General features: G+C 40.0%; 2 protein-coding genes across 2 annotated transcripts in view; both read right to left on the reverse strand.

Annotated features, from left to right (window-relative positions):
• armc2 (armadillo repeat containing 2) overlaps positions 1–5,365 on the reverse strand; it is a 29,488-nt gene extending 24,123 nt beyond the window's left edge. Inside the window, 6 exon segments of the mRNA XM_062046010.1 lie at positions 475–573; positions 1,004–1,071; positions 2,826–2,952; positions 3,024–3,186; positions 5,003–5,075; positions 5,142–5,365. Coding sequence (XP_061901994.1) covers positions 475–573; positions 1,004–1,071; positions 2,826–2,952; positions 3,024–3,186; positions 5,003–5,075; positions 5,142–5,347 — 736 coding nt within the window. The 5' untranslated portion in view covers positions 5,348–5,365.
• LOC133649176 (phospholipase ABHD3-like) overlaps positions 5,366–13,252 on the reverse strand; it is a 57,915-nt gene continuing 50,028 nt past the window's right edge. Inside the window, exons 16-20 of the mRNA XM_062046011.1 lie at positions 8,550–8,598; positions 8,316–8,481; positions 6,771–8,246; positions 6,582–6,657; positions 5,366–5,438 (exon numbers count right to left, since the gene is read on the reverse strand). Of these exons, the coding sequence (XP_061901995.1) occupies positions 8,056–8,246; positions 8,316–8,481; positions 8,550–8,598 (406 nt within the window). The 3' untranslated portion in view covers positions 5,366–5,438; positions 6,582–6,657; positions 6,771–8,055. The remainder of the gene's footprint in view (positions 5,439–6,581; positions 6,658–6,770; positions 8,247–8,315; positions 8,482–8,549; positions 8,599–13,252) is intronic.

Genomic DNA, 13,252 nt, shown 5'->3' on the forward strand with positions numbered 1-13,252 from the left:
TTCTGGTAAGCATAAATCTATGTAGACAAAAGTGAAAAAACAACAGTATTGCGTTACAAGAACATCCTCCCCTTTCTAGGAAACTTTAACGGAGCGGCACAATTTCATGGCTCCAATGTGAATGCAGAGGAAGAGAAAGAGTGAGATCTGTTTTTTTTTTGTTGAGGTTAAAATAAGAATTCCTAAGGCTGCTTGCCTCACTGCAGTATCAAAGTTTACCGCATTTGGTAGAAGATACATTTAACACATTTAACAGAGATCTTAAAATACTAATATAAAGTGGAAGGGGATATAAATAAATATAGAGATTATTACCAAAGGCTAAATTATTTTGTTTCTCTTTTGCAAAGAGATTGTTGCTCTCTTTGGGGGGACTTCTTTACTGATGAGATCAACTGTGGGTTGAGGTAAACCTCATAAAAAAAGTTCCGGAGTTATCCATTTGACCTAAATATCACTTCTTGTTTCTCTTACCACATGCAGCTGCAGCTTTTATCTGATGGAGAAGAGGCGCTATCCTATCCCACTTTGATTCTACATCTGTGCTTGTGTTCTTCTTTCCATCGCACAAATCTGAAAAGCAGAAAGACAACGCTGCTTGTTAGTAAGCAGCATGAAAACTAAATTATTTTACTTTATTATGTTGCATACATACTGTACATACATACATACTGTACGCCACAACCCAACAACTTAAAGCCATAACACAATAAGTAAAAGCCAAAACACGACAATATAAAGATGCATGGGAAGTGACAGCGCTCAACGGTATAATGAACGAAGTTGGAAAAGGAAGTGAAGTGTAAATAACTTATTTTTCAATAATACTAATATACTATGTCCGTTACACTGTTTTCAATCTTCTACCTCAGGAAGTTCATCCGTCGCCATAACTTGCTCCGCTGTCACATCCGTCACATCTACCCTTTGTGGCTTAAGAGTTGTGTTGTGTTGTTTGTATTTGTTGTAGCAGAAAAGTAATAACCAGTTCATTGTCACAAACCTGTTCTAAATTGTGGTCCACCCTTTGAGGTTGTGACTCCTGGATCATCATTGGGCTGTATTAGTCTGCTGTAAACACCAGGAGACACAAACAGGCTGGTTACATAACATCATATTTATGAGTTGGGACAGCCAAAATAAACCTGTCTTGGGCCTTAGGTCTCGGCTTGGTTTGATACAGATCCTAATCTAATAGGTAAGCTTTTGGAACTATAGTCGTGGTCAAAAGTGTACATACACTTGCAAAGAACATAATGGCATTGCAGTCTTGAGTTTCCAATAATTTCTACAACTCTTATTTTTTTGTGATAGAATGATTGGAGCACATTCTTGTTGGTCACAAAAAACATTCATGAAGTTTGGTTCTTTTATGAATTTATTATGAGTCTACTGAAAATGTGACCAAATGTGCTGGGTCAAAAGTATACATACAGCAATGTTAATATTTGGTTACATGTCCCTTGGCAAGTTTGACTGCAATAAGGCGCTTTTGGTAGCCGTCCACAAGCTTCTGGTTGAATTTTTGACCACTCCTCTTGACAAGATTGGTGCAGTTCAGCTAAATTTGTTGGTTTTCTGACATGGATTTGTTTCTTCAGCATTGTCCACAAGTTTAAGTCAGGACTTTGGGAAGGCCATTCTAAAGCCTTAATTCTAGCCTGATTGAGTCATTGTTTTACCACTTTTGACGTGTGTTTGGGGTCATTGTCCTGTTAGAACACCCAACTGCGCCAAGGTTTAGGTTGTCCTGAAGAATTTGGAGGTAATCCTCCTTTCTCATTGTCCCATTTACTCTCTGTAAAGCACCAGTTGGCAGCAAAACAGGCCCAGAGCATAATACTACCACCACCATGCTTGATGGTAGGAATGGTGTTCCTGGGATTAAAGGCCTCACTTATCCTCCTTCAAACATAATGCTGGGTATTGTGGCCAAACAGTTAAATTTTTGTTTCATCTGACATCACATGGAAAGTTCTATGGTCGGATGAAACAAAAATTGAGCTGTTTGGCCACAATACCCAGCAATATGTTTGGAGGAGAAAAGGTGAGGCCTTTAAACCCAGGAACACCATCCCTACCGTCAAGCATGGTGGTGTTTACTATTATGCTCTAGGCCTGTTTTGCTGCTAATGGGCTTTACAGAGAGTAAATGGGACAATGAAAAAGGAGGATTATCTCCAAATTCTTCAGGAGAACCTAAAATCATTAGCCCGGAGGTTGGATCTTGGGCGCTGTTGGGTGTTCCAACAGGAAAATGACCCCAAACACATGTCAAAAGTAGTAAAGGAATGGCTAAATCAGGCTAGAATTAAGGTTTTAGAATGGCCTTCCCAAAGTCCTGACTTGAACTTGTGGACAATGCTGAAGAAACAAATCCATGTCAGAAAACCAACAAATTTAGCTGAACTGTACCAATTTTTGTCAAGAAGAGTGGTCAAAAATTCAACCAGAAGCTTGCCAGAAGCTTTTGGATGGCTACCAAAAGCGCCTTATTGCAGTGAAACTTGCCAAGGGACATGTAACCAAATATTAACATTGCTGTATGTATACTTTTGACCCAGCACATTTGGTCACATTTTCAGTAGACCCATAATACATTCATAAAAGAACCAAACTTTATGAATGTTTTTTGTGACCAACAAGTACGTGCTCCAATCAGTCTATCACAAAAAAAACAAGAGTTGTAGTAATTATTGGAAACTCAAGACAGCCATGACATTATGTTCTTTACAAGTGTATGTACATGTTTGACCACGACTGTATAAAGTGCTGTTTATCTAAGGAAATTGTTTTAGTTGTAGAAATGGTATTGAAGTAAATACCTTTCACTTTGAGTTCTGCGTGGACCAGGTTTATGGGGAACATTGTAGACTTTGTTGTGGTCTCCAGAAAACAAAGATTGCGGTGGCGGTAGCTTTTTCGACACACCTGGTTTTAAACGTTCTTGTGCTTAAAAACAAAAGAGATGAGACGAAGCAAAAATAGCTTGTTGTGAAGTTAAGGTCAACATGTTTGCATACCTTCTGCATGTCCAGCAAGAGGAGGTAAAGTGGTGAGAGAGGTTGCCCTGAGAAGACGCGCCCGTGTCCCCGTCAGCCCCCGGTTGGTGTCCACTGATTCAATGGGAGGTTTGGGAAAGGACTTCGAAACCTCATCCTTACCGGGAACTGCAGTCCTGGACTTCTGTTGTGGAACCAGACACATTACACCAGGGGTGTCAAACTCATTTTAGCTCGGGGGCCACATAGAGGAAAATCTATTCCCAAGTGGGCCCGACTGGTAAAATCATGTCATGATAACTTTTAAAAAAAAAAGACAACTTCAGATTCAAAATCTGAAAACATACAAATCATAATGTTGTTTTTTTTACACTTACATGTTGCTGTTAATAGTAGTCTATCTTCGTTTGTGGTGATTTATAATTTCTGAATAAATGATGTGATAATGTTCATCAGTCAAATAGGTGTGAGTCTGGCAGTTTTAAAATGCTCTCATTGGTGTAAAATTGTAATCTATCAGAAGATGTAATAAATAGTACTATCAAATTCAAATTACAGCATGTTATTAATGTAATTTACTCATTTTCCTCAACTGATGTACTAACAGCATGTGGTTTATTCTGTACGTATGTAGCATCATCTACAATTATGTGCGCCCAGATGATGTGTCCCCAGTCCTCTATCTCAGTGTTTTTCAAACTTCTTTGAGCCAAGGCACATTTTTTTCATTGAAAAAATACCACCAGCAGAAGCGATAAAAAATTAAACTCCACCAGGTTGTCTTTTTTTTTTGGTTTGTTGTTTTCCTGTGTGTAGTGCTTTAGTTCCTGTCTTGCGCTGTTATTTTGGTGGCCTTTCCTGTTTTGTTTGCGTTTTTCCTGTAGCAGTTTTACGCCTTCCTTTCAGTACTATTGCCTGACCTGCTTTCTATTGGCAAACAAGACTATTTCAGTTGTGCGGACGCTATCCTTCTTTGTGGGGACATTGTTGATTGTCATGTCATGTACGGACACACACTGTAAGTCTTTGCTGTCATCCAGCATTCTGTTTTTCTTTACTTTGTAGCCAGTTCAGTTTTACTTTCGTTTTGCATAGCCATCCCTATGCTTCATTGCCTTTTCCTTTCCCTTTTGTTAATTTTTGGTTTAAGCATTACATACCTTTTTACCTGCACACTGTCTACAGCTGTGCTCTGCATATTGGGATCACAACAAACCATCCTCAATGCGTTCCGACTTCCACAAAGCAATTAACTACCTGCTGCCACCTACTGATAGGGAGTACTACATGGTTACCCAGCCAAGCTGTATACGGCACAGATACAATATTTTTCGGCCCAATTAGGTGAAGTTGCATCATTTCCCACGGCACACCAGACAATATCTCACAGCACACAGGGGCACAGTGGTTGAAAAACACTGCTCTATCTTAACCGGGCACATAGCTCTGTCCCCTCTGAAGTCATGCACACTCCTGCGGTAGGGGATACAAATAATTAACTATGGACTGGACTCTCACTATTATGTTAGATCCACTATGGACTGGACTTTCACAATATTATGCTAGACCCACTCGACTTCCATTGCATCCGGTCTCCCTTAGGGGGGGAGGGGTCACCCAAATCTGCGGTCCTCTCCAAGGTTTCTCATAGTCATTCACATTGACATCCCACTGAGTTGTGAGTTTTTCCTTGCCCTTATGTGGGATCTGAACCGAGGATGTCGTTGTGGCTTGTGATTTAGGGCTATATAAATAAACATTGATTGATTGATTGATTGATTGATTGAATTTGCTATTGTGACATCCAGTGGACATATTTAGAAGAGCAGTTTATTTTGTTCAAAAAATTCAGCTAATTTTTGTAGTCCTAAAATTATCTCACGGGCTGGATAAAACCTGTTCGCCGGCCTGATCCGGCCCATCGGGCCGTAAGTTTGACACCCCTGCATTACACTATCAGTGTGTTGGATGTGGAAGGATGCGGGTGAGAGGTCACTCACATGTTCTAAGGGAGATAGGTGAGACCCTGATGTTGGCCGGGATTCTGAGACATCAAAACTTTGTGCGTGAAGACTGTGAAGATTGAAAAAATGATTTAAAAAAGTGACCCATCAGTAACTTCAGAAGATTGGGACCAACCTGAAGGTAGATGAAGGTCTGCTGTTGTGGTCTGCACGGACAGGGCTTGCAAAAAGTTGCCTTTGTCCATCCCTAGGAGTGCAAGGTCTCTGGGTGGACTGGGCTCGTAGGATGCGTCTTGCTTCGCTTACTATTTCCGCACTTGTTTTCAAGGAGGGGTGCCTCCTCGGCAGAAAAGGCCCACACAGCTCATATTTTCTCTCCATGGCGCCCGTCAGACCGCTGTGGTGTTAGCTAAGTGGTTTTCTCTTCATTGTGAACGTTTGAGGACTGTGCTTATTTTGTTGGTGGGGTTAACTTAAAGAAAGAGAAAAGAACCCTTCAAAGTTATCGATATATCAGAGACATGGATGTATACAAAAAAAGGAATGGACTTTGGACTAGAAGGGTATACTCAATTACATTAATAGAGTCAATAAGAATGGAGGCGGAGTTGCGGTGTATGTGATGAAGGACTAATTTAAAACATTTGTATGCTCGTACAACACTAACAACCTTTAGCATATCAGTATGTGGAATTACATTATGGAATGGATTAATAACTAAAGGCCTTAGTGGCCACATGCGTGGACAGCACCTTTTAGCTCTTATTTCCAAAATTGTGTACACTACTGAATTGGGGTCTTATGCTGCTTATGTGGACACTTATACTGCTATCTGGTGGTGTCAGAAGAGTATAACATACAATGGAATTTGGGAAAAAAAAGTGTAAAAATAAAAATGTGCATGTCACTACACATCAAGTACACGTTTGTGTACTTATGGACTAAGTACATCATAACAAAAGATGATTTTTTAGTTTTTTTCTAATTAGGGTCCAATAAGCCCAAATAGCAAAGAGAAATAAAAAAAAAGCAAGTAAACAAACAGCTTAGCCCTTAAGAGGTTACCGGTAAGTAAAGAAGTTAGACTTAGACAAACTTTAATGATCCACAAGGGAAATTGTTCCATACAGTAGCTCAGTTACAAAGGATGGAAAGGACAATGCAGGTATAACATATACTTAAAATGTACAATATAAGTTAAACATTGTACTGATATGATCCAGTTTGAGAGGATGTTCAAATAATAGTGCTTACAAAGTACAAAGAAGAATAATTATGATAAATACCTTCAACCTTATTGAAAATGGGATATTCTTCATCTCAGTATGTGTATCACGACTGACTTAATTATCTATTACAAGAACGGCTGTATTAGTCATTCACTGATGTTATTGTGCTACAAAAAGAAGTCAGTAAATGAATGTATGTATTTGTAAACGCTCTGAAGTGGGGAAGGGGTAGGATTAAAAAAGCATTGCTTCTTCCTACTCCTTTTCGGACATTATGTAAAGAGAAATGATGTGAAATTGTGTGATGTATTATGCTGTAAGTGTGTTCATGTTCGAAATAAACTAGACAGAAAGAAAGTAAGTAAGAAAGAAAGAAAACCACATACTTCGTTTTGGGATGGATAACTCGGAGTGAAGGCGAAGTTCCGCAGTGTGCTCCGTCTCCATGGTGACCACATGTTGCTGTGGTAGCGAGCACAAACAAACACGAACAATAGAATAAATGTTGACGTTAAACGGACACAATTTGCTGCGGTATGACAGAATAACAACAAAATAGGATTTGTAAAACTTACCGTGCACACTGGACAAAAGTCCGCTGAGGTCCTTTGTGTTAAAAGTCGTCTTCCAGTAAACAATAAAAATGGCACATGACTCCGGGAATGGTTTTAATGTCCCGTCAAATAATTTCTGTTTTTAAATCCATTGTCCCGTAATATTGTGTTGAAACGATAAAACATAATTACAGGCAGTGTTTAAAATATTCCGCTACGAACTGACAGCCGTCTTCAACAGTTGTGATGTCATCATTGCTCGTCGGAAGCACGTTACTTAACCTTTTTTTTTTTTTTTTTTTTTTTTTAATTGAACAAACCTACATTTATAATTCACACAAAAGTCAAAGCACTTTCAACATCAAGGAAAGAAAACAAAATCAAATACAGATAGAGTATTAAATATTAATAAATAATAATACAAAACATAATATTAAAAAAAGACAAAAAGGGCTACCTAAATCACTTTAAATGTTTTTAACAAAAATATAAATGTAAGTGCTTTTGTACTCTTAATCATTCTCCAAGATTTGATTGATAATTGTAATCCATTTAGCCAATTAAAAAATGTAGGCCTTACGTTCATAAATCGACATTTATGTAGAAATTTTTTTTGCCTGGAGCATAATGTTGACAAACATTTCTATGTTACAATCGTTTATAAAAAATACCAAATTTGATCTCTTCTGTAGTGAATGGGGACATCTCCACACCCTTGTTTCTCAGCCAAACGTTACTTAACCGGACGCGAGGAAATCGATATCGCTTCAATATTAATCGTCATGACTCATGTTTAGCTATTGGTTTACAAGTAAGTAGTAGAAAATGTAATGACAGGACTCAGTCTTAGTGGTAGCCAAGCTACATTTAATGTTTGCACAATCTAATAAGAATATGTTGATCATTATTCATTAGATTATAAATGTAGCATTCATAACATATGAAAGTACAGATCAGCACTCATTTTATCTTGTGTAAATAATTGGTGTTTTATTGAGGGTATTAAGAAATAACATGGAAAAGGGGAAAAGTGAACTAAGAATATTTAACTGTACTGTTAACATCTACAACATTTGCAAGGAATGATTACAAATGAATTATTTTGTGACTTGTGAGCAGCCAATGAGGTTAAATGTCCTGAATAGTGAGGCATTGAGGTAGATCAACACGATGGTGATGGTGTTATCCTTGATTACAGTTGTTCTAAGACAAAAAAAACCCTACACTCACATACAATTGTGTTTTAGTGCAATAGCCCGATTACAATCAGTATTTCAAAAAGCACAGACACTCAGCATGTCTCTTCCTACTCCAGGCTGCATGCTTTCCTGATGTCAGTTGGGTGTTCCAAGGAAGCTCGGACAAACTGATCGAACACACGCTCCATGTAACTCTCTCCACGCGGGAACCAGCCCTCCATGAAGGCTATGTGTCCACCGTGGGATGTCATCAAAAGTGCCACATTTGACAGGTCCTGGGCTATGGTGAAGGGGATGTCTGAAATGGAAGGAAGTAGAATTCGATTTGGTCAATAGTAATAGACAGTGCTCATCCTGTAAAACTGACAGTGTTGTGGAGAGAAGGGGTCGTCGGCTGCATTGAGACACAAGATGGGCACGGCGATATGAGGAAGTTTTTTGTCCGGGCTTGCATCATAGTAGTATTCTGTGCATGTTTCGTAGCCAAACAGCAGCGTGGTAAAGCGTTCATCAAATTCCCGGATAGTGCGAGCCTTTAAAGAGGATGGAGATGAAAAACATTTGGAGACTGAACGTATGATGGTTAAGAAATGTGTTCTACCTGGATGACATTCTCAATGTCCACTACTTTCTCCAGAATCTTCCTGTGCCTGGAAGACATAGTTCAACCAATTTATTAACAGGACAGAACATTTTCCAAGGACACTCCCCCTCTCCCTATAGTCTTCATGCTGATTTTTTTTTTTTTAAATCTGCCAATTGCAGTAGATGGCATAGGAATTATTTATATTTCACACATACACATAAATATTTCAGACTTGTTTCATCACAATTGAAATTAATTTATAATTTTCAAGTAATACATTTTAAAGCTTACAGTAAAAAACAAAAACAAGACTGGAACCGTTTACATGAACTCATTTTGTTTTATAAAATGCAGTTTAAAGTGTACTTAATAGGATAGTACATATTGGTAAACATTTTATGATAACTTACTCCATTTTATTAAAATGACTTGCAGAAAAGTGAAATTGTAATTGTTATTTAGACCTTGGCTTCATGGACTCATTTTGACCTTCCGTCGTTGTTGTTCTCAAAACACTCCACATGACTGTGGTCATGTTTTTTAAGCTTAGTCAGTTTGGCCTTTGCATCCCTTGATGCCTCTGTTTCACTTTAGTCCGTCCTCTGCGCTGGATGGACGCTTTTCTGCTTGCTCTCGCTTGCTCTCGCTTCTGCTTGCATTTTTTGCTACTATCTGCTGCTATTTTCTTACACAAAGAGCAACAGCTCTTGGATACTTACCAAACCAGTGGGACTATATTTTCTTTTAGATAACAGAGGCATTTTTCAATATTTTTACGACGTCCTCAACACTACGCGAGGAGGCCTACCATTCAAGATAAGCCTGAGCCCGAGCCTGTGCTACAGTGCTAAAGGTAATCAGCATAAGATGCCTCCTTTCTCTACGGAAGATTACCACAAACTGCTAAAGAAGATTTTACTGTTGGAAATAAAAATGAATCGGTTGGAAGTGAATTTAGAAGTGAATGGACAATGTGGCTACAACACCACTCTAGCACTCCTGTCGACTGAAAACACTGGACAGCACCATGCTACAACCCAGCTAACTAGCAACAATGAAGCTACGAAGAAACGGGAGGTCCCTGTAGAGGGTAATAAATCTACCAGTGAAAATCCTCCCTGGAACACACTTGGTGCAAAGCCAAAGAGAAGACCACCTCCCTGCGACAAGGGAGAATGGATATCTGGCAGGACCCAGCGCCCCGATATCTCTGATCTGACCGGCTGGCCTGCGCTACCATCTTCAGCCAGGCATACTGCGTCATCAACTCCACTGCCACGTAGGACACAGCAGCGGACAGCTGAGAAGAGGAGAACTACCAATAAACCTCCCCAGCAAGCAAGTGTCCAACTAAAGAACAGGTTTGCCCCACTGTTGATGGACAATGGATCCCCCTCTGATTGCCTGAATAACCCACCATCACCACGCAGAAGGGTAAGACCTGCTAACTTTACACCACAGAGAAAGCTAACGAGAGCTCCTGAAAATCTGATTGTGGGGGACTTTTCTGTAAAAGATATGAAAAGCAATAATAACACCAAAGTACTCTGCTTTCCGAAGGATATGGTATCTGACATGGAAAAAAGAATCCTGGAAATTGTCGCTGCACACCCAAATGTGAAAAATATCATCCTGCACATTGGTTTTAATGACATTGTAAAACAACAATCAAGAGAGCTGAAAGAGCACTTCAATAAACTCTTTGAAACAGTCAGCGCTGTGAATGCTGACGTTTTTATCAGTGGTCCTCTACCCCCAATCAGGAGAGGAGCTGAGAGATTCAGTAGACTTTACTCGCTGAATGAGTGGCTATCAAGTGCACTTCTTGCTCGTTCAATGCATTTTATTGACAATTTTAGCTTTTTCTGGGACCGCAGGCATCTTTTTAAGGCAGACGGACTTTGCCTGAATAAGATGGGAGTAAAGCTATTCATGAACAACATGTTTCACTTCCTGCATCTTGCATCTATCATCACTGCCAAGGACAAGAGACAAGAGGAGCCACCGAGGAAGGAAGACACAACACAGCCTATCAGGAACGTCGAAGGAGGACCGCCACTGCAAAAGGAGAACGTCGACCATGAGATACACCAGAGCAAAGAGGAGAGGTGTCTATCCTCCTCTACCGCCCCTCCCTCCATTCTGAATGCATGTGAAGATCCCTCCCCCACATCCCCCAAGCCATCCACGTCTCCATCTTTCTCCCTCCCTCAAGTAGACCTTTCTCCCCCCTTCTCCCCCTTGGAGTTCCGGGAGCTACCCCCACTCACGCCCCACCCTACTCAGATTTTTACCCCCCTAGATCATCGCTCACCTCCACCACCCCCTCCACGAAGGCGTGCTCCACAACCCCCCAGCCATACTTCACCTTTCTCACGCCAACCCCTTACACGCCCTCAACGTCCACCTTCAGTAGTTCGTCCCAGCTCTGACGCTGCTCACTCCCCCTCCCCCTTACGGCAAACCCCGCCTCGCCCTGACAGCAGTCCTGAATATTTCTGATACAGAAAAGGGTTCAGCAGTAGACCACATTATCAGCTGGGCCCAAGGTTGCCTACATCAAATCATGGCACCTTCTACATCCCTGTTGTGACTACCAAGAGAGTAAACATTGGGAAACTTAGCCACCCTGCTAACCTAAACAATCTCATTCCTATTATCTCCAAATCAAAGCCAACATCGAAGCCTGTCAATAACACCATCAGGATGGGTCTGCTCAATGTCAGGTCTCTGAATAGCAAATCATTTTTAGTCAATGATTTTATTAGCACTTCTAAACTTGACTTTATGTTTTTAACTGAAACATGGCTGGAACAAAATAACAGTGCAAGCATTCTGATCGAGACAGCACCCCCCAACTATAACTTCATTGATATATGTAGATCGGGGAAAAGAGGTGGAGGGGTTGCTGCTATATTTAAAAACATGTTTCAGGGGAAACAGATGTCACTCGGTGAGTTTACATCATTTGAATACCTGTGTGCTGTGTTGAAATGCTCTCCCAAAATTCTCTTGTTAATTATCTACAGGCCACCTAAATATTCTGCAAATTTTTTTGATGATTTTACTGAACTATTGTCTAGCATCTCCACTGACTTTGACTGCCTGGTTATAACTGGTGATTTTAATTTTCATATTGACGATTTAAATGACAAGGGCGCAAAATAACTTTTTACTATTTTAGACACATTTGAACTGTCTCAACATGTGAAAGAGGCTACACATTATAAGGGACACACCCTGGACCTGATTATCACAAAAGGTCTCAATGTTTCTGATGTTCTTGTGATTGATCCTTCATTGTCTGATCATTTCTGTGTTTTCTTTAATATTTCTGTAATTCCGGACACACAAACAGAATCAAAGAATGTCAAAAAGCGGTACATAAATGAACATGCTAATGTCCTCTTTAAAAACGCCATCTCCTCACTACCACCTCTAAACCCATGTCATGCTGATGATCTTGTAAGCAACTTTAATTCCAAAATTGTGAATATCATAGATATCATTGCACCTGTTACAGTTAAAACGATTTCTGGCAAGCAAAAGGCACCCTGGAGAAAATCTGCTGCTGTAACAGCCCAGAGAAGAGAGTGCAGGAAGGCTGAACGAATCTGGCGGAATACAAAACTTCATATTCACCATGACATCTATAAAGAGAGCCTCCAGGCCTACAATTTAGTCTTAAAAAGTGCTAGAGAAACATTCTTCTCCAATATCATAAACAGCAACACAAATAAGGCCAAAACCCTATTCACAATCGTTGACAGACTGACTAAACCCCCAACACAAATACCAGCCGAACTCCATTCCACGCAGAAATGCAATGACTTTGCATTCTTTTATACTGATAAAATTGAAGGCATCAGACGCACCATCAATATCTCAAGTAAAAAAGTTGGATCACCACCCCATTTAGGCAAAAGTAACACAGCAATGATGGCAAGCTTTAATGCCATAGACTCTAAAACTCTAGTGGAAACGGTGACAGCTCTAAAGTCATCCACCTGCTGCCTTGATGTTTTACCTACCAACTTCTTTAAGAATGTTTTTGACTGCCTATCAACAGACATCTTGCAAATAGTTAATAATTCTATTAAATCGGGCAATTTCCCGAAGGCTTTCAAAACTGCAGTCATTAAACCTCTTCTAAAAAAGCAGAGCCTAGATGCCTCTGTTATCAACAACTACAGACCAATTTCAAATCTACCATTCATAAGTAAAATAATTGAGAAAGTTGTCCTCCAACAACTAAATCACTTCTTGGCTTCTACTGGCTGCCACAACAACTTCCAGTCAGGATTTCGACCTCTTCATAACACAGAGACGGCCCTTCTTAAAGTTATAAATGACATCCGTCTAAACACAGACTCTGGCAAAACTTCAGTATTAATGCTTTTGGACCTCAGTGCTGCATTTGACACTGTCGACCACTCAATACTTTTGGACAGGTTGGAAAACTGGGTGGGGATCTCAGGCACAGTTTTAAGCTGGTTCAAGTCATATCTACAAGATAGGAACTATTTTGTTTCCATTGGTGACTTTGTATCAGAACCAACCAACGTAACGTGTGGAGTCCCCCAAGGTTCAATCTTGGGGCCGACTTTATTTAACATCTATATGCTCCCACTAGGACAAATCATGCAAAATAATAACATTGACCATCATTGCTATGCCGATGACACCCAAATCTATGTAGCGCTATCACCAAATGACTA

Source organism: Entelurus aequoreus, linkage group LG04, assembly GCF_033978785.1.
Source record: "Entelurus aequoreus isolate RoL-2023_Sb linkage group LG04, RoL_Eaeq_v1.1, whole genome shotgun sequence".
Lineage (NCBI taxonomy): Eukaryota > Metazoa > Chordata > Actinopteri > Syngnathiformes > Syngnathidae > Entelurus > Entelurus aequoreus.